Genomic DNA, 25,000 nt, shown 5'->3' with positions numbered 1-25,000 from the left:
CATCAAATTCCACCCCTTCCCCCAGACTCTTCTAGTTTCCACAATGCACCCCCAAACCTCCCTATTCATCAGTCCACCCAGGTCTCTAATCTTCTCCAAACCTAACTCTTCTTCTCTTCCCCTGTCCCTCCCCTGTTCCATCTGTATCCCCGCCCCCATCCCACCTCTACTCCCAATTCCCAGCTCAGCGCCACTTCATCTCTTCTCCCCATCCTACCTCCCCTGCCCCACCTCCCTCTACCCTCCACACCCCCCACCTGGCCCTCTGCTTTACCTTCTAGGCTCCCCTTGGACCCCTGCCGGCCACCCTCCCGTCCTCCCATCCCTGCTCAGGTCTCTCGCTCTACCCGCGCGTCCCATCCCTAGGTCGCCCCCTCCTCGTCATTCCCTCCTTAGCTCTTCCTTCCAACACACGCACACATACGCATTCACTTTACCTTCAGTTTGTTCCATTCTAACCCCCCGGCCGTGTCAGTACGATCACAGGAGAGACACGGAGGCCCGGAGTGGGGCTAGGGTGCGGGCAGCCGCCGGGGCTGCGGGGGGAGGAGACGGAACCAAGCTAGGCCGCATGAAATCCCCGGGCTAGATTTCCCCCGCGCCGGACGCCTCTGCCATGGCTGCCGACACCGAGGAGGGCCGCGGCCGGGCCGGGCCGGGCGTGAAGCGAAAAGGAGGAAGGCTGCGGGAGGTGGGGTGGGCAGGGGCGGTGGAGGGATGGGGGGTCGCCGCGCAGCCGCCGCTGCCAGAGAGAGGGCTGTGGCTGGCGGCCGGGCCGGGGCAGCAGGGTCCTCGGGGCTCGACTTGGCCTTCGCACGCCTCTCCGCAGCGATCAGTGCCTGGTCTCTTTCCGCCTCCGCCTCTGTCCTGCCGCCGCCGCCGCCCGCTCCAGCCGCCGCCGCCGCCGCCGCCGTCGCGCACAAAGTCCCCCCACCCGGCTCTCCGAGCGCCGCCGCCGCCGCCGCCGCCGCCGCCAAATCCTCAGCCCCTCATTGGCCGCTGGCCGCGGCGCCTGCCGGGAAATGCAGTCCCAGGTTGGGGGCAAAGGGGGGGCAAAAGGAGGAAGAGGATAGTCGGCGGGGCGGAGAGGAGCGGCCCGAGAGAGTCTAGACGAGAGTGAGACCGCCGGCGATAAAGGCAGAGGCAGGAAGGAATGCTACAAAGAAGAGTTAAAAAAAAAAAACAAAACCAGAAGATAGGTGAAAGGTTGGGCCTGTGAGGTAAAATTGGGTTCGTGCGTGCTCTTTGAGACTTGTTAAATAACAGCACCCATTAAAGTCCCTGTGGTGCTCCCCAGTGACGCTGCCGCACACTTCCTGTGTGTTAGAAATAACCTACTAACGAGTGCCGGGTTCAGAGGCCCGGGAAAGAGAACAGTTCGTGTGCCCCCTTGGCCGCCTTCTGTCCGGCAGCTGTCAGAGTCAGAGCTTTCTATTTCACGGGGGTCTGCGTCTGGAAACCGCAGCAGCAATTTCAGGCGTGAGCCGCGGGGTTGGGAGTCTGTTTTTTGGCCTCGAGTGTGAATCCCGGATGCCCCCCCCCCAACCCCGTCTCGCCCCACAGTCGCGAGCCCTGGCGGCGTCTCAGTCGCTGTGAGGAAGCGTTGAGCTCCCCGGCAGCCACCCGGCCCCGCACGCCTTCTTCCTGCTCGCGCTGCGGCCCCGGAGGCTTGTGGGTAACCAGGAGGACGTCAGCGCCAACTGCAGCCCGGACCCCCGGGGACCCAGAGGGCTCCGTTCCCGTCACGTGCCTGGGCCTCTGCTGCTCGCTGCCAGACCTTCGCTTCGAGGGATGGGAGGACGCTTATCCTCGACAGAGCTCGCGCAAGAATGAGAGCAGGAAAAGGGGAGTCAAAATTCTCTGAAACCCTCGAAGCCCTCCCCATCCTAGGAAATGTATGCTAATCAATAGAAAGTGTGGCACATGAAAGTAATCTTGTCGGAGCTTGCAAAATTGGGTGATGTTTCCTGGGGCCTGGTGGTGATGACTTAGAACGTTGCAGTGCAGAGACTTGAATGTACAAAGAAAACGCAGGCAGCAGCGACCAGATGAGGAAACCTCTGTGCTCTGTTCTGAGGATAATGAAGCCATGTCACAACTAGATATTATACTCTGCACCGACATGATAGTTCTGGATCTGTTTGGCATGGCCACATTAAGTTCTTGATATCTTTACTCTTAAATACCACTTAGCCAAGAAATTAAAAGATTCCTACAGATCAGTTATTTGAATGACTACTAATTACATATATATATATATATATTTTTTAAGTTTTGTTTATTCATGAGAGACAGAGACATAAGGAGAGGGAGAAGCAGGCTCCCTGTGGGGAGCCCGATGAGGGACTGGATTCCGGGACCCCGAATTCCGACCTGAGCCAAATGCAGACACTTAACCACTGAGCCACCCAGGTGCCGCATGTTTCAGGTTTTTAAAAACATAACACTGTTAATTATACTACAGATGATATTGAGAATTAAGCACTCTCATTAGAGTTAATCATTATTTCTAAACCTATGCTTATGTAGTCCCTATGTTTTGTGCAGTACCAAAAGTTAAAGGAATAAATAAAAACACATTTTTGTTTGTTTTAAAGGTCTTTTTTTAGAACACAGACCTCTTAAAGGGGGCCCCCGGAGTTTTAGTTTGTGTCTTCTCAAAAGAGAGGTTAAATTGGTTTTTTTTCTGTGATTCTTTCTACCATCATCCTTCCTCTCCACCTTCCTGTATACTCCTTGATTTGTTGATAGACTGTTGCCTTAACCTGACATCTAGGTTTTCCCCTTGAGGAAAAGCTGGTAATTGTCCCCAGGGATTTTATTTTAATCTGCTTCTAGGCTGACAAGAGTTTAAAGTTCCGTGAAGTAGATATATATAATCTCTTAGTGCAAAACATTAAAAATATACGGTTAATGATATTTGATCTTGAGCCATATTTAGGGAAATGGCCATTAAAATTATTTACATTTTTAGCATGTAACATCTAATGACGTTCAGATCATGCTTTCTCTTCTCCATACAAAATGAGCAAACAATTAAGGCAGCAATCCAACACAATACCCAGGGCCAGAGTTAAGGAGAAAATAATTTTTTTGTTTCCCCTCTGAAGATTATATCTAAAAACTCCTTACATGATAAATAACTTAATCCTGAAAATCAAAAAATTGCCAGGTCTGATAGCAGAATGCAAACATTGCTTTTAAAAAAGTGAATTTCAGTAGGAAGGTTCTTACCCTTCCCCTTTTAGAACAGGATTGCTGACATATGACTGTAGTAGAAAATCTAACTCATCTTTCCAATACTGAGCTTGGAATCATTCACCTGGTTTATGAATACTTAATGACTTTACTATGCCTGTTTGTAAGTGAATACAATGCATGAATAAGAATATTTCCTGGTATAAAATGTCTCCCAGGAACTGAAAGGAATATTTTTGCATCTTTATGATCTTTTCCAGAAAAGTACCTGTTTATGATAGTACAGTGATTAATTTATGGAATTAATGTAAAAATTATAACTAGCCTTTTAGAGCTCAAAATTTGCCATCGGGAATTTTCAGGGAGGCAAAGGCAAAGAGACCAAAGCTTTGTAGATTTTGTTAATTCTAGTAAACATAAAACGTGAAGTGAAAGCTTTATGTAGAAACTCTCAGGATCCGACGTGCACAAACGGCCCTCTAGTGGCCAAACTGAAAAGTTTTGCCTATTTAACATTGATCTATTTGGTTATTAGCTGAAAAACGCTGTGGATTAAAAGCAGTCTACATTTTTTTAAAAACCAAAAACCTGAAATTGACCACCTCCCATCATTTATTCTTACAAATGTGCAGCCCCGATGAGTGAGGTCTGTAATCAGCTCACATGGTAAGAGAAGTATTCTCCCTGTGAAAGCGATTCCTTGTTACCTGGTGTTGGTTCCAGCAGAGCCCCTAAAAACATTTTCCTTCTGGAGCCAGATGAAATGGATGGGTAGAGATACCAGGAGAGTGAGAACATTTCTGTATCTTTCACTTTTCCAAGACGGCTCAGTTACCCAACCTAGGAACTGAAGTGCCCCAAACCTGCAGTGCCTACGTAACCGCAGTTACTGTAATACACATCTTAAACGTTATTTGAGATTTCTATGCAAACTACTGATCATAAACAATATATGTGGAGAGAGCACTTATTTTTTTAAGGAGATTTTATTTATTTACTCATGAGAGACACACAGAGAGGCAGAGACATAGGCAAAGGGAGAGGGATAAGCAGGCTCCCCTTAGGGAGCCGGATGTGGGACTCGATCCCTGAACTCCAGGATCCCGCCCTGAGCCTAAGGCAGAGCTTAACCAGGCAGGCATCCCAAAGAGAGCACTTATAAAACAAATTACTCTAGTGGAATCCAGATTTCCATATGAAGATTTCAAAGCATTCCACTCTTAGGCCCCGGAGAAAGGAAAAGGATGTTTTCCTAACCATTCCCGCCCGTTCTGCAGCTTCCTCTCCGCAGACCTCTCCGCGCCACCCCAACCCCAGCGGTTGATTTGGAGGGGCCGAGGGTGGGGTGCGGGAGCACATCAAAGTGATGTAATTCGTGACTTTAAGATGGTTACCATGGCGACTATCAAGCATATTACGCTATCAGGGTAAGAGGTTCTTTAATCTAGCCTTCAACGAGGATTTTCGAGGAGGTTAGCCTAGAGCCTACAGAGTGTGGACGGAAAAACGTCAGTCTTGCCCCCTCCTGCAACACAGATTCTCCCGAAACCAAACCCAGTAGAGAGGTCATTTGGCCGGTGGGAACCGGACCTTGGCAGCCTGCAGGGCTGCACGGCGAAGGACGCCCTCCCGCTCCACAATCTGAGAGCTCATTGGTCGGCGGTGTCGTCACTCAGAGTGACGTAAGGCGTGAGGAAAGAGGTGGAGCCATAGAGAGGGCCTGCGGCCCTTCTAGCGGGGGAGCTAGGGGAGGGGGTTTGGAAGGACTGGAGGCCTGAGGCAGCCGTTCTGGGAGCGGGTCCGAGGGGGCAGCGGTGGGCGGGCCAAGTCCTCAGGCTGTTACTTGGTGGGCCTTGCCCGCCTTTCTTCCTCCGGAGTCCTCCGCCCATCAGCGCCCGTTTTCCCGACAGCTTCCAGTTCCCCACCGCACTCACCTCAGCCCTTGACCTCGTGCCCCTGCCATCCCGCAACTTTGGAGCTCAACCTCCATCCCCCCGTCCTTCCGTGCTTCGCTTCCTCCTTTCTTTTCCGTAGCCTGCGCCCCCGGCTTCTCCTCGTCCGCCTTCCATAAACCTGGATCGCCCACAAGGTTGTGGTCCGGGTGCCTGCACCATCCCCGCGCCCACACACAAAGAACTACCCCCCACCCCGACCCCGACCCGACCCCGACCCGACCCCGACCCGACCCCGCCGCCACAACTCCATCCACCAGCACACTACGCGCACCAAAGCCTTCGGCTGCGGAAGCCGACGGCGCGTTGGGCCCCTGTGTCGTCAAGGGCCAGAAGCAAAGGTAACCCGGGGAGCCCGGGACCCCGCGTGTGGGCGTGGGCGGCGCGGCAGCTCGGGCGGGGCTCCCGGCCGTCCCCGCCTCGGAGGTGGGTCCCTGCAGCTTGGGGCCGCTGCGCCCGGGGCGGGAGAGCAGGTCAACCGCCGGGTTGGGGCGGCCCCTCGCCAGCAGGAGACCGCCCGCCCTTAGCCTGGCTTTCCAGGTTCCCAGTGTTATTTGAACTCCTGTTCAAAATGTCAGCTCTGTGGCTGAGGTTTGAACCGTGCAGGAGAGCACCCTGGTCGACGCCTTTTCCAGCTGCAGGGAAGCAGAGTTGACGCTGAGACATATTACCAAAACACCTGGCTGCCCTTGGCTGGAAAGGGCCACAGGATGGAGAAAGGCTTTGATAAAGCTTGTTTAAAGGTATAAAGCTTAGTGTGGACTCTTTGGAGAATCACCAGCACAGAAAACTGACTTATCTCCGTTTGAATTATTAGTAGGTACCATGTTTATCTTCACGGCTACATAACCGTGGTTTGTGAGTACTTTTTCCTAAAGTAGGCTCTGCCCCTGGCATGGGGCTTGAACTCATGATGCTGAGATCCCGCTGAGATGGAGCTTCAAGCGCATGCTCTACCAACTGAGCCAGCCAGGCAGGCCTACTTTCAATCTTTAAAGTTTGGGGCAACTTGGCCAAATATGGGAAAAAGCTGAGACAGATCCAGGCTATTTACTTTATTCTACCTGTATTTTTAGGCTGCTATTAAGTGTGCATTGCTTAGCTTCTGAAATACCTGGCAACCATTCAAGTAGGTTATTAGGTATTATAGACAAGAAATAAAAAGTTCTTTGAACACCATATCATGATTATGGGGACCATGATGTTAGAGATCATTTCTATTTGTTGGGATCTCAAAGTACCGTTCTCAAACCCAAGATGAGAAAACATTCAGGACTGTTGGAAATGAACTTGAGAGAAATTTTACACCTTGAATGGAATATGGAAATTTTCCACCTTGCAATAGTAAACTCTGAAATCCTGGTATCTTTATAATTGATGTGTTTTTAAAATACTAAATTGCTTACTTAATCCTTCTGTCTAGGTTCCTATGTTGACTAGTTGAAACATATAAGTATGGCCTTCTACAGTTATAAAACAATCTTATCTATTGCCCGAACAAGGTAAGCCGTGGAATACCCTCTTCCCCTGCAATATTTTTATGAACTTTCTTCTAGATGAAAAAGATATATGTAAAAGGATAGGCTTGTTCCACAACAAATTAAATCTCTATTGGCTTTAACTATACTGATTTTTAGGAAGCTGACATTTTATTGTATTTAAACTTAATCCAAATTTTCAATGTGCTTTAGAACTCAGGCTGAGTAATTTTGTAGATGTATGGCACAGCAAAGAGAGAAGGTGTAATGGTTTCAGAGTGACACTTCTGTAATTGATGAATGTAGTGTGAAGCCTTTATATATAAAAATGAGTCAAATGGCTGGCAAACAAGCCAGTCCTAGGGCACATACCTATCCTAGTAGGGTCTGTTATCACTTATTTATTACAAAGAATATTATTGAGAGCTTACTATGTTCTAGATACATTGTACATTTTCTCTTTTGGCCCTTCAAAAAGTGTTTTATCTTGGCGTGCTTCAAAAACAGCCTGAAAGAATGGAAAAGCCATCTCTTTGCCAGAAGAAATGTCTTTGCCAGGAACTTCTTTGCCTAGATGGGTCTTATTTTTATTTTCAAACAATGTGATGTGCTAATTTAACTGAAGATTGTGAGCTGTTGCAAAACGAGAATATAGAGATCCCTGGCTTAGGGTGCCCAATTTTAATCCTTATTCCTAACAGTCTTGAGGAATCATAGGTGAAGGGTATTTCTGCCAAAGATGCCTCTCATATGAGGGAGTCCATGGGCACTACACAGACAAAGCAGTATTATATGTGGTTGGTTAATCCCCACAGAGGCGATGAAGTGTTTTGTTCAAGCAATATTCCTGTTAGCAGAATAACCAAAGATGCAAGCATTCCACCTGTTTTATGATAGCAGATAAAGAGAACACTTTGAAACACAACCATGGGGGAAAATGTTTGCTTTTAGATTTTTAAATATATAGTTGCAGAGTTTCGTGCTCATGTCAGCAGCACATACACTAAAATTGGAACAATACAGAGAAGATTGGCATGGCCCTTGAGCAAGAATAGTTGCAGAGTTTCTAACTTGTAACATAGCAATTATTTTTGGGAATGAACTTTTTAATAATTCTCATAGAGTGTATCATTCAACCATAAAGCACACTGTTCTTTAACAGGGGTAAAAAGTTGTATTTCACTCATTAATGAATATCTTCTGCTTTTAAAATACAGGCTTAACAACCATTGTTTATTTTGACCAGATAAAATATCTATTTCTTTCATTTTTAATTTTGTAATAGTATGTGCTCAACTCAGAGGATGTTGCTCTTTATTCCAGATTCCCTAGCTATTTTGTCCATCCTACCAGTTCTTCTTATTCCCCATCATTTGCATATCTTCACTTGCCAGATTCTCATTTAAGTAAAACATATATGAAGAACTGTGTAAGCAAGAAGTACTCCTACCCTAATCAGTCAGGCAATAAAGTACTTTACTTAAGAACTAGAATAATACAAAAGTTACACACGTCAACTTGCTGGTTACAAGAAGTCCCTGGTAAACCCCAGCTGGATCAAGCCCCAAAAAAGCCACAGGTGACAAGCCCTCAGCCCTCAAAAGGAACTGGCACAAAGATTAAGGAAGAAAAGCGATCTTATAGACAAAGAATTATGGATGAACTTAAATATTATTACAATGGATTCTACTTGCTATGGATTGACACCAAAGTTGCTGCCAGGATGGTTTGGAGGCTGCTGCATGGACAGGTGCTGACCAGACGAGAAAGACGAAGGGTAGGTGAGAATCATATTTGAGAAAGAAAAAGTTAAAAATGAACTATTTGGGAACCAAGTTTTAAACTCATCTTAAAACCCCAAAGTAGGAATAGTAACTGATGGTGAGAACCAGAGTTTCTTGTTTATCTGAAACTGACGAACTGTACAGCTTTAGGCAAGATTCTCAAGATTTGTGTATATTTACCCATAAAATGGTTATAATTGTGTTTTCTAATCTCCCCCAAAGAGTTCAGAAGCTTCAGGTTTGATCTGTGCACCTGAAATAGAAACTACTGCTAATATATTAAGCATATACATTTGAAAAATCAGTTTTTAACAGATACTGTGCTATTCAGGTACAGACCCCTGACATAGATGAAAGCTAACAATAAATAATGCCAGCAATATTTTTTGACTGTCATAGATTTCCTTGAAGATATCCCAAAGGTGTTACTTTAGGGCGATTGTGAAGAGGAAGACCCTACCTTTCCATTTTATTAACAGCTGCAGAAGATCTGTCTAGGGTTTAACACTTTAACAACCAAGGCAGGCTTTTTTGATTTCGTATTTTTGGTTTGGGCATGTCCTAAAATAATGAATACTGCATATGCATTTAATTCTTTAGCTCTTGAGGACTTGTGCCGATTTTTTCCGCCTGGTTCCATTTATGGTGTTCATAATTGTACCCTTCATGGAATTCTTATTACCAGCATTTCTGAAATTCTTCCCAGAGATGTTACCATCAACTTTTGAAAGTGAATCCAAAAAGGTATGTAGGGTTTTTTTAACTTAAAAAAAAAATAATGAACTTTATTCTTCAGTTTTTAAGTTTATAGAAAAATTGAGCAGAAAGTATAGAGGGTCCCCAGAAACTCCCCACATTTCCCCGATTACTAACATCTTGCATTTGTGTGATCTACTTGTTACAATTAAAGAACCAATATCTAGATACTATTAATTAAGTCTCATATTTTACATTAGGCTTCACCGTGTTGGGTTTGAAAAATGCAAAATGTCATGGTATCTACCATCACACCATCATACAGAATAGTTTCACTGCCCTAAAAATGCCCTATATGTCATCTGTTGTTCCTTCTACCTCCTCCAACCAGTGGCAGCCACTGATCTTTTCATTGTCACCATAGTTTTGCCTTTTCCAGAATGTCATATAGTTGGAATCATACAGTGTGTAGTCCTTTCATGGCTCATTTCTTTCTATCACTGTGTAATATTTTATTGAATGGATATACCACAGGTTGTTCATCTGTCCACCTGTTGAAGGATACCATGGTTGATTCCAGTTTTTGGCAATTATGAATAAAGCTGCTATAACTATCTGTGTGCAGGTTTTTTTTTAATTTGGATTGCTAAATACATAGAAAAGTAATAACTGTATGATAAGACTATGTTTAGTTTTTTTTTAAAGATTTTATTTATTTATTTATTTGTTTATTTATTTATTTATTTATTTATTTATTTATTTATTCATGAAAGACATGGAGAGAGGCAGAGACACAGGCAGAGGGAGAAACAAGCTCCATGCAGGAACCCTGACGTGGGACTTGATCCCGGGACTCCAGGATCACGCTCTGGACTGAAGGCAGATGCTCAACCACTGAGCCACTCAGGCGTTCCATATGTTTAGTTTTGTAAAAAAAATAAATTGTCTTCCAAAGTAGCTATACCATTTTTATTCCCACAGCAATGAGAGTTCCTGTAGCTCTATATCTTCATTGGCATTTAGTATTGTCAGTGCTTTGAATATCAGCCATTCTGATAGGTGTAAAATGATATCTCATTGTTATCTTAGTTTACAAGTCTCTGATGATGTATGATATTAAGCATTTTTTCATATGCTTGTTTGCCATCAGTATATCTTTGGGAATGTATCTGTGTTTTGCCTACTTTTTTTTTTTTTTTTTAGATTTTATTCATTCATTCATGGCACTGAGAGAGAGAGACAGGCAGAGACACAGGCAGAGGGAGAAGCAGGCTCCATGCAAGGAGCCCAACGTGGGACTCGATCCTGGATCTCCAGGATCAGGCCCTGGGCTGAAGGCGCTAAACCGCTGAGCCACCAGGGCTGCCCTTTTGCCTACTTTTTAATGGAGTTGTTAATTTTCTTATTGCTGAGTTTTAGGAATTCTTGGTATATTTGAATACAAGCCCTTTAGCAGATATGTGTCTTATAAATATTTTCTCACAGCCTTCGGCCTGTCCTCTTATCTGTCTTTCACAGAGTCACTCTTTTTGATTTTAATCAAATACAAGTTATCAGCTTTTGTTTTTTTTCAGGTTTTTTTTGGATCATGCTTTTGGTGTTGTATCTAAAAACTCACTGTCAACCTAAGGTCACCTAGGTTTTCTCCTACTTTTTCTTTTCTTTCCTTTTTTTTCTTTCTTCTCTTTCTTTCAATTCTAAGTAGGTTTCACACTCCACGTAGAGCTTGAACTCACATGGTCAGCCAGCCAGGCACCCCTCCTATATTTTCTTCTAGAAGTTTTATAGTTCTGAGTTGTTTTTTTTTTTTAAAAGATTTTATCTATTCATTCATGATAGACAGAGAGAGGCACAGACACAGGGAGAAGCAGGCTCCCCACATTCATAAGAGACACACAGTGAATGAGAGAGAGAGAGAGGCAGAGAGAGAGAAGCAGGCTCCATGCAGGGAGCCAACGCGGGACTTGATCCCAGGACTGCAGGATCACGCCCCACGCCAAAGGCAGGGGCTAAACCGCTAAGCCACCCAGGAATTCCCTAGTTCTGAGTTTTAAACTTAAGTCTATTAGGGCAGCCCCTGTGGCGCAGTGGTTTAGGGCCGCCTGCAGCCCGGGGCGTGATCCTGGAGACCCTGTATTGAGTCCCACGTCAGGCTCTCTGCATGGAGTCTGCTTCTCCCTCTGCCTGTGTCCCTGCCTCTCTCTCTCTCTCTGCATCTCTGTGAATAAATAAATAAAAAATCTTTTAAAAATTTTAGAATATTTCTTAAAAAATAAACAAGTCTATTATCCATTTTGAGTTAATTTTGGTGAGAGGTGGAACATCAAAGTCGAGAGTAATTTTTTTCTTTTTTGCATATGGATGCCATGTTTCTCTAGCATCATTTGTTGAAAATCTACCCCCTTTCCAATGAATTTTAACTTGTTTTTCACCATTAAAAAATAAAGAAAAGAGAAATCAACTGTTATTGCAGTGACTAGCTGAGCAGTAGGCATGATTTAGCCAGACAGACCCTTTCATGCGTAAGAGTATCCTAGAGAAGCAGGGTCTTCATTGGATGGTCACTGTGAAGGTGGTGGACTGGAAAAACTAAGGTGGTCCCCTTCATTCTTTCCATTCTGTGCCACTCTACTGGACAGAGATCTGAAGGCACAAACACATAATGAGAGGACAACCAAAATAACTTTTAAATCAGATTGGGAAATGTTTCATAGAAGTAACTATGCAACAGAGACTAGAAGAATGGTAGAATTTTGCCACAGCATCTGAAAGGCTTTCTGGATAGAACAAGTAGCACTTAAAATGGCTTAATTGTGTGAAAAAATGTGACATAATCTGAGGCACTGAGTGCTTCTTTGTGGTTGAAGCAGAGAATACAAGGGGATCAATGGTGGAAAGATGAGACAAAAGTGATGTGTTGGGGTCAGGTTGGAAAGTGTCTACCACTCTAAGGAATTTAGACTTTGCCTTTGACCATGGTGAATAATGGAAGATAAATTTAAGCAGAGGGTGGGTAACATGATTAGATCATATTTTAGAAAAAGTGATTTTGCTGGCTAAGGATTGAAGAGGCAGAGCCAAAGGAGGGCAACCGGCTGGTGTGCTATTACAGTAGCACAGGAGAGAGAGGATTAAATTATGAAAGTGGCATTAGGAATAAAAACTTGAAGATACATCTGAGATACAGGTAAGGGATAGAATCATATTGCAATATTTAACTGGCAGTGGTTTAGTTTACTTACATTTAAAGTAATCAGAACCTAGAATTAATACCGTGGGATTCCAAGGAATGTGTTCATGAATGCAGGAAGTTGAGGGAATAGAATAAGTGATTTATCTAAAGATTCCTCTTTCTTCAGCACCACTCATTCCCCAAACATACATACACACACACATCATGGCCACAGTTTTAGAAAATACATTCTCTTTTTCTTTCCATGAATTAAAGCAAATGAGAAAATGAGAGAGGGCAGCCCCGGTGGCGCAGTGGTTTGGCACCGCCTGCAGCCTGGGGTGTGATCCTGGAGACTTGGGATCGAGTCCGACATTGGGCTCCCTGTGTGGAGCCTGCTTCTCCCTCTGCCTGTGTCTCTGCCTCTCTCTCTCTCTCTGTGTGTCTATGAATAAATAAATAAAATCTTTGAAAAAAAAAAGAAAATGAGAGAGATTGGTGGTTGTGGAGGAAAGGAGGTCATAGGAGAGGGGATAGGAGGAAGCAGAAATTTCTATTTACATCAGATCAGAGCACCTCTACATTTTTCTTTCATAGTACTTATACTTTAATTTGTGGAATTACTGAATTATCATTAGTCACTAATGTTTGTCTTTCCTATTAGACTAGAAGTCCCATGAGGGTAGGAATTCTTACCTGTGTTTGCTCATTTTATCCCCAGCACCTAGTACAAGGTAGATGCTCAATAAATAAATGAATAGATGAATGGATATAGTTGTTATGGATATAGTGATTGAATGGATTCTAATGATGGTATTGCCATTGTCATTGAATGATTTTTTTGGTTGAGTTTTCTAAGATCTTTCTAAAAATTAATGATTGCTATGATTGGCTGATCATTGGAATCTCTTGGGCAACTTAAAAATACAGAGAATCCTATTCCTCTCCATTCCCCTGAGTCCTGACCATGGTTATTTTTTTTTAAGATTTATTTATTTTACTTTATTAAAGATTTTATTTATTCATGAAGGACACACAGAGAGAGGCAGAGACACAGGCAGAGGGAGAAGCAGGCCCCCCATGGGAGCCAAAGGCAGATGCTCAACCACCGAACCACCCAGGCATCCCAAGATTTATTTATTTAAGAGAGAGAGAGAGAGAGAGAGAGAGAGAGAGAGAACTAGTGGGAGGGGCAGAGAGAGAAGGAGAGAGAATCCCAAACAGACTCTGCACCGAACACAGAGCCTGATGCAGGGCTCAATCTCATGACCATGGAATCATGACCCAAGCCAAAACCAAGAGATGAATGCTTAACTGACTGTGTCACCCAGGAGTCCCTGACCATGATTATTTTGAAAATGCTATCACACCACCTTTCTGATAATGGGGATTTAGAAATACTTGTCAACAATGTGTCTTAAGTGTATATGTTTAAGGGGTGTCTGACTGCTTCTCAGTAAAGCATGCAACTCTTGATCTTGGGACTATGAGTTCAAGCCCTACCTCAAGAGTAGAGATTACTTTAAAAATAAATAAATAAATAAACAAACAAATAAATAAATAAATAAATAGTACATTTATTTCTCTTTTGTTTAGTGCTTTGTTCCTGTTATAACACTTAAGTCAGTGTTAATTGTATGTTTTGTACTTAAACTGTATGCTACTCTAGCATAGAGTTAATTTCCTAGTTTTCTTTGTGGCACACACAAAATCTGGGGGCACTCTAGGACTGGGGGCTGGCTCAACTAGCAGCCTACATGTTTATACCAGGCTAAGAGATAGTATCTCATTTTCTTACAAAAAGATTTTATTTATTTATTCATGAGAGACACACAGAGGCAGCAATACAGGCAGAGGGAGAAACAGGCTCCCTATGGGGAGCCCAGTGTGGGACTCCATCCCAAGACCCTAGGATCACGACCTGAGCCAAAGGCAGACGCTCAATCACAGAGCCACCAGGGAGCCCCATAGTATCTCATTCTATGTAATGACAAAGCCTCCCACTGAGGGGACATTTTGGATCTATCAAATACTTATGGTCCTAGGTAAGATTAGTAAGAAATAAAAGGTAAGATTAAGAAGTTAAGTTGCAATTAGAGGCTACTTTTTATTTGTTCTGGTTCTCACAAAACCTATTTAACTAGGTCTGAAAATAATATTAACATGCAATAATATTAACATGCAAAGTAATATTAACAATAACAAGGTGACAATTCTTTTCCTCTCATCTTTATGAAGTTGTAATCACAAAGGATTGATTAACTTTCTCCTCTTTGTTATTAAGGAGGAAAAACAGAAAAAGAAAATGGCTGCAAAGTTGGAACTAGCAAAATTTCTTCAAGAAACAATTACAGAAATGGCAAGGAGGAACAGGGCCAAGCTGGGAGACGCCTCCATACAGTTCTCATCCTATGTCAAACAGGTGTCAGTCTCTTGTGTAACACCAAACAACTTCTAAGCTGGCAGTTCCATGAACAATTCATGTCATCATGGATCTGCCAAATTGTTCACAGCCTCTGACTTTGCAAATGTCTAAGTTATACGCCTACAACATTGCAAACATTTATGGTAGTTTGCAGAAAAACCTACCTTAAGGCAGTCATCTATTGAAGACATTGATAACTTCTTGGAAAGAATGGTAGATTTTGAGTGAAACTTTTGAACTACTCCTGATTTTTCAGTCGACTTGGGCTGACTTGGACAGATTTCTTTACGTCTCTTGGTACCATGAGGCCCATTTCCAGACATAATATAGAATCTATGAACGTGTGTCTTTGATGTGTCTTTCAAATAGTCTACAGGGAAGGTTCAATTAAGAATACATGCTATAATTTTTTAAAAGATTTATTTCTTTATTTTAGAAAGGGAGGGAGTGTGTGTGCATGAAGGACAGAGGGAGGGAGAGAATGTCAAGCAGACTCTCCTCTAAGTGCGGAGCCCAGCGTGGGGCTTGATCGCACGACCCATAAAATCATGACCTGAGCCACCCAGATGCCCCATGAAATACATTTTACTTAACCTCTTTGTTTCACTACCTAGGTCCAGACAGGCCACAAGCCCAGCACAAAGGAGATAGTTCGCTTTTCCAAACTATTTGAGGATCAGCTAACCCTGGAGCACCTAGATCGACCTCAGCTGGTTGCCCTTTGCAAGCTGCTAGAATTGCAGTCCTTTGGAACCAACAATTTGCTCCGCTTTCAACTTCTGATGAAACTAAAGTCTATAAAAGCAGATGATGAAGTAAGATCTGAACTGTAGCCGTAGGGAATTAGCAAGGCATGGGAGATCCCTTAGGATAGCTTTGTGATAAAGTGTAGTATCTTCTCTTAGATCTGCTCATGGACTGGTTCTGGCAAACCATTGAGTAGTTTAAACAATCATTACCATGACAACTTGAACCCAGATTACTCATTTTAGGAGTTGTTTGCTGTTCTCTGACGCATTTTCTGGAGAATGCCCTCATTAGCAGTTAGTGATTTAGTAATCTAAATCAGTTAGGACCCACTAGGAAGGAACAGCAGCCCCAGAGGTTCCTGAGTCTTTCCTTGCTAAGGACAGTGCTCTACCCCCACATCTCAGCTCCCCTTCCTCAGAGCTGGTGCCAAAGTAAATATTCTGCTGGGTAAGTTGGCCCGATAAGAAGGGGTGGCATCACGTAATGCAGGGAGGGAAAACAGAGCCTAGGATATTTTATAGAGGAAAGGCATTATAACTACTAATTAGACTCATTCTTGAATCAGAATCAGCTGCTTTAAAGCTTTCTGCCTGAAGGAGCAAGATTCCCAGAACTGAGAAAGCCTGATCCCTGTGGCCTCATTTAGATTTGAGCTATTGCTTTCAGAATTTTGGAATAAACAATAGTGGTCCCAGAAGTACCATAGTTTTGGGTCACACCAAGCAGAGACTTTGTTATATTGAGAAAGTTTTGTGGACCAGAGTTATGGCCATTCCTGGATGGAGGTAGGGGGATGGTAAGGGAAGGGGGATACTGGGACACAAAACAAACGGTACACTGAAAACTTTTCGTGTGGAATATTTTCTAATGAATCCTAAAGCTGCCATGAAGGGGAAATGCAAATCAAGAAGAAAGAGGATTACTTTGGTGACAAAGTGTTGCAGAGGAGTTATGTGGCTATTTCTGATATTATTAATACCTGTCGGTAGGATTCCCTTCATTTCAACTGCTGAACCATTAGAGGACAGTCTGATGTGAAAGCATCAGATTTGGTGTTTCCTCTGATTTGTCGGAATTTTGGATTTGGTAGAATTGGAACCAAAAGATCCAATACCATTCCCTCCCTTGCTTTCAGGTAATTGCCAGAGAAGGGGTGAGTGCTTTGAGCGTGTCAGAACTGCAGGCTGCCTGCAGGGCTCGAGGGATGAGATCCCTGGGTCTCACAGAAGAGCAACTGAGACAGCAGCTCACAGAGGCAAGTTGCAGCTCTCCTGGGCCCTTTTCACTAGAAGTCTGTCCCCTGCAATGTGTAGACTTCATTTTGTGATTTCTACTTTGCAGGCGAGCCATCCCACCTAATTTGCCTCATTTAAATGTGGGACACTGAAGAAGCTAGATTTGTTTTTGATGGAGACAAAGTTTAGTTTTAGTTTTCTTTCTTTTTTTATTTAAATTTTACTTAATTAACATACAGTGCAATATTGGTTTCTGGAGTAGAATTCAGTGATTCATCACTTACATACAATACCTAGTGCTCATTACAGTAAGTGCCCTCCTAATACCCATTCCCTATCTAGCCATCCCCCCTGCCCCCCAACCTTCCCTCCATCAACCCTCAATTTGTTCTCTGTCTTTAAGAGTCTGTTATGGTTTGTTTCCCTCTCTCCTTTTTCTTCCCTTCCCATATGTGCATCTGTTTTCTTTCTTAAATTCCACATATGAGTGAAATCATAGAGTATTTGTCTTACTCTGACTTACTTTGCTTGGCATTATACCCTCTAGCTCCATCCTCGTCATTGCAAATGGCAAGATTTCATTCTTTTTGATGGCTGAGTAATATTCCAGTGTGTGTGTGTATAATACATCTTTTTTATCTTATCAGCCAGGGGACATTTGGGCTCTTTCCATAATTTGGCTATTGTTGATAATGCTGCTACAAACATCAGCGTCCATGTATCCCTTCGAATCCATTGCTGCATAAAAACCAACCACAAGCTTAGTGGCTGGGAACAGCACCCACGTATTAGCTTACAAGTTCTTTCAGTCAGAAGTGCAGGCTGTGTTTTCTTTGGAGGCTCCAGGGGAAGACTCCACTTCCAGGTTCATTCAGTTTGTTGGCTGAATTTAATTTCTTGCAACTGTAGGACTGAAGTCCCATATCCTCACTGGCTGTCAGCCCCAAGCTACTCAGCCCTGAAGGCCACCTGCATTCCTTACCTCTAGGCCCTGTCCATCTGCAAAGCCAGCAATGAAGAGCTGCTCATACATCAGTCCCCCACCCCTGCCATAGGCTTCACATCTCAGACTCCCCCTCCCTTTTTGACCTCTAGCTCCAGATTTAAAGGCCTCATGTGATTAGGCAAGACCTACTCAAATGACTTCCTACTTTGAGGTCTACTGACTTGGGACCCTAATTATATCTGCAAAATCCCTCATAGCAGCACCTAGATTAGGGTTTGAATAACTGGAGAGAAGATGTGGGTACACTAGGGACTAGGAATTTTGGACCACCTTATAATTCTACATACTCTAGGTATTTTAAGGGCCCCGGTAAAATCTTGAATCCAAGGCCTACCATTTGTGAGTCCATCTAGAGGTCTAAACCTTGCCTGGTGGCTCTCCTGGGATTTCTTTCCAAGTTTGTACCCCCAGCCAATGTAAAGTGTTAGCTTTGGCAAAGATGTTTAATATTTTCCTACTGACAACATGTTTTAATTAAGAGCATCAATGTTGTGGGGTTTTTTTAGATTTTATTCATTCATTCATTCATTCATTCATTCATTCATGAGAGACACAGAGAGAAAGAAAGGCAGAGACACAGGCAGAGGGAGAAGCAGGCTCCATACAGGGAGCCTGATGTGGGACTCAATCCCGGGTCTCCAGGATCACACCCTGGGCTGAAGGCGGCGCCAAACTGCTGAACCACCTGGGGGGGGGGGCCTGTTTTTTTTTTTTTTTTTTTTAAGATTATTTATTTTGGGCAGAGAGAACACATGCTTTCATGAGTTGGGGGAGGGGCAGAGGGAGAGAATCTTAAGTGGACTCCCTGCTGAGCGTGGAGCTGGTTGTGGGGCTCAATGCAGGGTTCCATCCCACAACCTGTGAATTTATGACCTGAGCCCAAACCAAGAGTCGGATGCTTGACCAACTGAGCCACAGATGTTTCAAAGCATCAATGTATTTCAAAGGAGTAACTCCTATTCAAATTTCTTTTTTATGTGTGGGACCTGCTCTGGCTGGTAGATGAACATATTGTAGAGAAAGTTTCTTGAAATCATTTATTTCTTGAACATAGAGTATTAAGTGGGTTCATACTATCAGATAGCTTTCTTGAAAGAGTGTGTCATTTTTAGCACAAAGGAATGAGGATTCTAATCCAACAGTATGATATTCAGCACTATATATTATTCAGAAATTCCTGTGTTAGGATACAGGCAGGCATTTCATAGAAAGGAAAACCTAAAATGATAATCATATGAAACATCTTAACTTCATAATAAGATCAATTAAAACTATGAGATATCACATTCACCTATTATGTTGGCAAAGATCAATTTAATAACACTATGTGGTTGAGGGTTGGGGAGAGGGACATTCACGCATTGCTGATAAAAAATCTCCATGGAATCTTTCAAAATTTAAAAATACATTTACTTTGACCTAGAAATTTCACTTGTGCATATATCTATAAGATTATCCATTGCAGGGACGCCTGGGTGACTCAGTGGTTGACCAGCTGCTTTTAGCTCAGGGTGTGATCCCAGGGTCCAGGGATTGAGTCCTGCATCAAGTTCCCCACAGGAGCCTACTTCTCCCTCTGCCTATGTCTCTGCCTCTTTCTGTGTGTCTCTCATGAATAAATAAAATCTTAAAAAAAAAAAAAGATTATCCATTGCACCACCATTTATAATAGCAAAAGATTGGAAATGGCCTAAAGTTTATAAATAGGAGAATAATCAAATTATGTCATTTCTGTGCAACAATGGAATCCTTTAAGGATGGTTAAAAAGGAGGCAGCTCTACAGCTACTGATATGAATCAATCTCCAAGATATTTCAGTGAAAAAAAAGCAAAGGACAGAACAGTGTGTATATATCACCCTTATGTAAAGATGAAAAACATATAATGGTGTGTTCATATATGCATAGGTTATCTCTGAAGATTATATAAGGAATTGGTATCAGTGGTTGCTTCTGGGAAGGGAAACGGTAGGAGTAGAAGTGGGGTTTATTGTTATTGATTACATTTTATTTACTTTTTGAATTTTTTCTCTTGTGCATGTATTATCTATCAGTTTTTTGAAAAGCTTGGTTATTTTGGTACTTGAAAATTAAATCATTCTCATTTTAATGTTTATTTCTTTGGTTATGAGTGAGGCTTACTTATTCTTTCCCCTTATCTGCTCTGTGTCTAAGATATTTCACTACCTTGATCCACAATCGGTTTGAGAGCTTAATGGAACACTCCCTGTCCAACTCAGAGGATCCAGCTGTCTTGAGGGGGGTTGCAGAGTACAACCACTGATGCAGTAGCCAGGGGACTGGTGTTCTTACCCTGTCCTGCTGCTGGTTACCAGCATGTAAAGTTGTAAAACCAGGGAAGCAGTAGATGATTGTGGGTCATGTCTAGTTCTAATATTCTGAGATTGCCGTGTTTTGTTTTCCTCCCACTCTCCAGTGGCAGGACCTCCACCTGAAGGAGAATGTCCCTCCTTCTCTGTTGCTTCTGTCACGAACCTTCTACCTGATAGATGTGAAGCCAAAGCCAATTGAGATACCTCTAAGTGGGGAGGTGAGTACCTGGGATCTGGATTTCCATAACGGGGGTGTCTCCACAGATGTCTTATTTCCTCTTGCAGTTAGGGTGGACATTTCTTTTGGACTGTCTTTTGGCATTTGGCCCAATTGGCTGGGAGGCCGATGAGGGACTCAATCCTGGGACTCCAGGATTATGCCCTGAGCCAAAGGCAGACACTCAGCCACTGAGCCACCCAGGCATCCCTGGCCCATTTGGCTTTAAAGTCTTTTTGAAATTCCTTAAAAAAAAAAATCGTTAAAACTAACTCTAGCTATAGGGCAGTTATTGTCTTTATCTCAGCTCAATTTAGGAATCCAGTTTACTATTTCTCCTTAATTATCTAGTCTTCATTAGCAGACTGGTGGGTTTTTTTTTTTTTTTTCACCACTCTCTTTGGAGACTGAATGGTTCCTATTCTTTTGTGTCTATTTCATTTGTCTAGATTCCTATTAATTTTTAAGCAGTGAAAGGCCAATTTAGAATGTAAGCTTTTTGTCTTCCTTCCACTAACTTCCTTGATCATTTTTTGTTGCCTTTAATTCGGCAGCTTTTTTTTGCCTCCTGGTATTTTACCAAAAACTCCAGGATTGGCCCAATCACCAGAGCATCTTGCTCTGGATAGGGCCTTTCACTTCTCTACTTTGTGGCTTCATGTCTAAATCAAGATCTGCATGAGCAAGAAAGGAGAGACCATGGTGGAAGATGCTGGACATGTAGATTAAACTAAGTTCTCTGGAGTGGGGACCAGTCATTTTTAATTTAGTTATGCTAGTGATTCCTTGGACAGGCCAAGGGAAATGATAAGAAGTCCAGCATGAAAAATGTACATCAGGGAATATCCTCTTGTTTTGCCTTTCCATATTTCCAGAGACTAATTAGATTTGTGCTCTGCCTGGGAAGGAATCTAGGGAGAGTGGGAACAATTCTGGAAGCCAGACCATCTTCTAAAAGGCAGTCTACCTGGTTCTTATTCTATATGTTTGATTTTTCAGACAGACCAAGTTTGTCATTCTTCGACTGCTCTCAGGAGCAAGGATATCTTGGAATAGTAAATATCTCAGGGCTGAATTACTCTAGAAGGGCATAAACTCTTTATCCAGATGTTGCTTTCTGGAATGTTTGAGACAAAGACCTAGAAATTAAGAACAAAATGACAAGCTCCTAGGCACTTTATTGGTTGCTTTTTAAAAAAATCCATGTTTTTAAACTTATATTTTCTATATATACAAGATGAGAATAAGTAGCATGCCAGGATCTGTAAAGAATTTAGAGACATCAAGTTAAATATACTATAATTTAGAATATATGTAGCTCTTTTCCCTCCACAGTACACAAAGAAATTACTTAATTCCAAAGAGCAGTGATATATTTATTTTCAAATGTAATTATAATCCTTAAAGATAGGTTAGCTGGCTTTTCTAAAAACATATCTATTTTCCTCATGTTGAAGGAGCTTCTATTAAGCAGCACCTACCATTTTAATAAATGAGACAAATTTATCATTTATTTGACACCAAAAATGATAAAGATATCAATTTTGACTAAGTTATATCAGTGCTATTAGAAGCTGATGAGCAATTGAGAAAAGGCAACTTTTTTTTTCCCTCAGACTAAAAACAGGACGAGTATTGGCAGATCAGTAGCTTGTTAATAACTGAATCTTTTTTTAAAATTTATTTTTAAAATAATCTCTGCACCCAACATGGTGCTCGAACTCACAACACCAAGACTGAGTCGCATGCTCCACTGACTGAGCCAGCCAAGCTCCCCAACTGGGGATTTTCAATACTAGAATCTCATTAGAGTACAACTTTTACATAAAGGACACTGAAAACTCAAATACTAAGTTGCTACTTCAGGGACATATTTCATATGTTCTCACAAAGGGTATAGTTGGAAAAAGGGATTTAGTGAGTGAAAAGCAAATTGTGCTAGAAAGTATTGACTACTGTAGAAGTGCTTTTGAGTTTCAAGAATAGCAGAAAGCTTATGTTCCTATAAAATATTTCTCTTCCTAGTCTCCCAAAACAGATACTCCTGTGGAATCACCTACTTCTCCTGAATCTAAAGAGATGCTGGTGGATTTAGCACCTCCACTGAAGGGAACTAAGGTTAGGCTATTACTTTTTCATTTGATTAATTAGGTTTAAAAATGAAAATAAGTTATCAATTTTTAACTCTTTTAATGAAACTGAATTTCAACACTATGGTGTTCTTTAATAAGGACTATTTATTGTACTATTAGATGTTTCTAAGAAAGGTCAACATTTGGCTATATGTAATTAGGTTCCAGTTTTAGCCTCTTGAATTCTGTGCCAGAATATGTGGTTGTCACAAGTTCCTGGTGGTCACAGCAGTGTGACTATAGATCAAATAGCCATTTTGTTTTAAATCAGTAACCCAACTCTTAGTTCTGATGTTTAAGGATGAAAAATTTATACAACTGCCACCAGTTCCATCATCATCCATAACACCAACACCTATTTCGTTACCTAAAGGACCCATCACTTCTAAAGAAGCTGTAAGTATCTGAAAACAGAACATCTTTAGTCTCGTTATTTTTAAGGGCAGTGACAATCTAGAGTTGTAACTATTGCAAAACACAGCACACTTCTTCCTGTCATCCAAACAGGAAGTTGTAGGCTGAACTTTAGTTGTTTTATAACCACTACATTTTTAAAACTCAATTCTCCAAAAGCAAAAAAACAAAAAACAAAAACGCCTCCCAAAAAAACCATTATCACCCAGTACAGTCGTGGATGAGGCCTAAACATGTGAAGTATAGAAGCTAATTACAATATAGGCAGATTCTTATTTTCTTTTGTGCCAGATGGAAATAGTTCCCATATGTTGTGTATTTCACACAGGCTTCAGATGTCAGGAAATACGAGCAGGAAAGCATTTTAAATCTTAAGAGAAATGTATGTAAATAAGAAATTACTTATCTATCCACTTTTCCCGTTTGGGTGAAAGAATTTGGGGCCAGAGCAGAAGGATGACACAAGTAAGTGGCAAGGGGGTCATGGGAGAGTTAGACTGACTGGCTTACTGGCCCAAGAAGGTCAAAGCAAAGAGAGCCAGCCAACACACAGACACCAGGGTCCTTGCTTGTAGGTCTTTTTAATTTTTATTATCGAGGTAAATTATGAACTTGGATTTGATTTTGTGGTCTGTCATTATTTGATTAATACAAAAAGGACTTCTAAAGAGCTTTCAAGTCTCACTGTGAGCAGGGCCTAAAGTACTTATGTTTTGTACCTAGACACTCCAGGCCAAATCACAAAAGATAACGCAGAACAGCAAGGCTAGTTCAAAAGGAGCATAAGGACTACTGGAGGATGAAGTTCAGTCCTCAGCTTCCTGCCCTCGGCGGTGGCCTCCATACAGGACCGCCCAGACCATCTGTCTGGTTGAAGCAGAGGATCAGCCATGTTGTCCTTGAGGCAGTCCTTTGAGGCCTTGTAACCATTCCAGATGATGTCAGCAGTGAGACCAAGTTCAGACCATTTAGAAATATAATTGCAAAGCCAACTTCCTCTGTACCATTATGTCATCCCACCAAACTGTGTAAAGCCCCCTCCCCATGTTATGTTTGAGCAGTTTCATATTCGTGTGCATGTCCTTTAAGGGAGAAGATTTTTTGCCTAACGGAATCAGCTTGGCACCTTAGATTCCTCAATTCAGAACTTGGAAACTCTGAAACCCCACTAAGGCCACCTAACTTTTCCAGTGATCCATCAGTAGGAACAGTGCCCTGGAAACAAAGCACCTTATGGGTTGGAATGGATGTACTCTCCGGTAAGGTCTTTCTGGATATAAAGAAAAAAGCTTTTTGGAGAAGAAAATGGGGAGTTACACAGAATGGCAATCAAAAAGGCCTGGCTGCTGGGAGGCCTCCCCCTCTGGGCCCTGCAGAGGCTGCAGGAATCTGGGAGGCTGCCACTACTCTAGCACATGTGGCTTTCATTAGCCACCATTTTGCCAGGGAACATAATGAAGGGTTTAAGACTTAACCATTTGTCTGTGCTGGGTGTGTTTTTCTGGTCTGTTTGTCTTTCACAAACAAGACCATTTGTTAGTCATAGGGCTGGTTAAAGTCTGATATAATCCCCATGCACCCAGTAACGAGTGTTATATTCAGAGATATGTATGTTCGGTGTTTTCAGGATCATCAGTCCTAAAAAAACATAATACATTGCCATGCAGTTGACCAGCGGCTTTCTTCCCTTGGGGAGTGCTTAGGAAGAATAGATACTTTGGCTTGTGGGTGATGAAATTGGTTTTCTTAGCTCATTGTGAAATTGAAAGCAATTAGATGGGAGCCATTTAAACCAAGTACAACTCCAGTCTCCCTCTCTGGGATCACCTAAGTGAGGACTGTCATCGGTGCTTCCCAGCAAGGAGATGTATTTTACAGTGCCTTTTAAGCCTCCTCTCCACCAGAGGAAAAGCCCAAAATGGCCTGCTGACGAACTCCAGTTCCTTGAGAATGATGAATCCCTACTATGCATTCTGTGGATCTTGCCATTGGCCTAGTTATTAAGGTGATTCACAATAAATTTTCCCATTTTAAAAATGATGGTTGTTTGTTTTAATTAGCTCACATTTCAAGTGTTGAATGTGGGAAAGGGATTAGCTACTTAGCTTGTTCAATCCTGTTTTAGCTGCATGATTCTTAAGTACTGTTGGGCTGTTCCACAGTTTTCTGGCTACAGGGCAGAGTGGGAATGGTTAGGGCATCGGGTCAG

At 42.5% G+C, this 25,000-nt stretch overlaps 2 protein-coding genes and 1 non-coding gene across 10 annotated transcripts in view; 2 read left to right on the top strand and 1 right to left on the bottom strand.

The window, feature by feature from the left end:
• NSD3 (nuclear receptor binding SET domain protein 3) overlaps window positions 1-921 on the bottom strand; it is a 120,379-nt gene extending 119,458 nt beyond the window's left edge. For 5 of the 6 annotated variants that reach the window (XM_072763512.1, XM_072763513.1, XM_025993611.2 and 2 more), the window contains exon 1: window positions 438-575. The gene's annotated coding sequence lies outside the window, so the exon portion shown is untranslated. Of the gene's footprint in view, window positions 1-437 lie in introns of all 6 variants that reach the window. The other variant, XM_025993614.2, reaches the window with a different exon arrangement.
• A 3,968-nt stretch (window positions 922-4,889) lies between these two features.
• On the top strand, window positions 4,890-24,828 carry LETM2 (leucine zipper and EF-hand containing transmembrane protein 2). Of its 3 annotated transcripts, XM_072763510.1 has the most exons (11): window positions 4,890-5,491; window positions 6,574-6,652; window positions 7,952-8,405; window positions 9,013-9,156; window positions 14,565-14,702; window positions 15,320-15,520; window positions 16,591-16,710; window positions 20,133-20,246; window positions 22,271-22,363; window positions 22,678-22,773; window positions 23,515-24,828. In XM_072763510.1, exons 2-11 carry the CDS (start codon window positions 6,606-6,608, stop codon window positions 23,575-23,577), a joined length of 1,470 nt encoding a protein of 489 aa, XP_072619611.1. In that variant the 5' UTR covers window positions 4,890-5,491; window positions 6,574-6,605; the 3' UTR covers window positions 23,578-24,828. The 3 variants fall into 3 exon arrangements, with proteins under 3 accessions (XP_072619611.1, XP_072619612.1, XP_025849408.1); XM_072763511.1 differs by lacking the exon at window positions 16,591-16,710 and having other exon boundaries at window positions 23,515-23,974; XM_025993623.2 differs by lacking the exon at window positions 4,890-5,491 and having other exon boundaries at window positions 6,515-6,652.
• Window positions 7,608-7,719, top strand: LOC112916334 (U6 spliceosomal RNA). The gene has a single exon (XR_003234282.1). It is a non-coding gene; the product is annotated as a U6 spliceosomal RNA (small nuclear RNA).
• Window positions 24,829-25,000: the final 172 nt, after the last annotated feature.

Source organism: Vulpes vulpes, chromosome 7 (genome assembly GCF_048418805.1).
Source record: "Vulpes vulpes isolate BD-2025 chromosome 7, VulVul3, whole genome shotgun sequence".
NCBI classification, from domain to species: domain Eukaryota; kingdom Metazoa; phylum Chordata; class Mammalia; order Carnivora; family Canidae; genus Vulpes; species Vulpes vulpes.
The sequence above is the reverse complement of the archived record's forward strand: the minus strand, read 5'-3'. Positions and strand labels throughout refer to the sequence as shown.

What these genes read in the sequence shown, in the direction of transcription:
- LETM2 (XM_072763510.1), top strand. Translation starts at nt 6,606, where the DNA reads ATGGCCTTCTACAGTTATAAAACAATCTTATCTATTGCCCGAACAAG. An exon ending in CTATAAAAGCAGATGATGAA is followed by an intron (nt 15,521 to 16,590) that starts GTAAGATCTGAA and finishes CCTTGCTTTCAG; the next exon opens with GTAATTGCCAGAGAAGGGGT. An exon ending in CCATCACTTCTAAAGAAGCT is followed by an intron (nt 22,774 to 23,514) that starts GTAAGTATCTGA and finishes TTTTGTACCTAG; the next exon opens with ACACTCCAGGCCAAATCACA.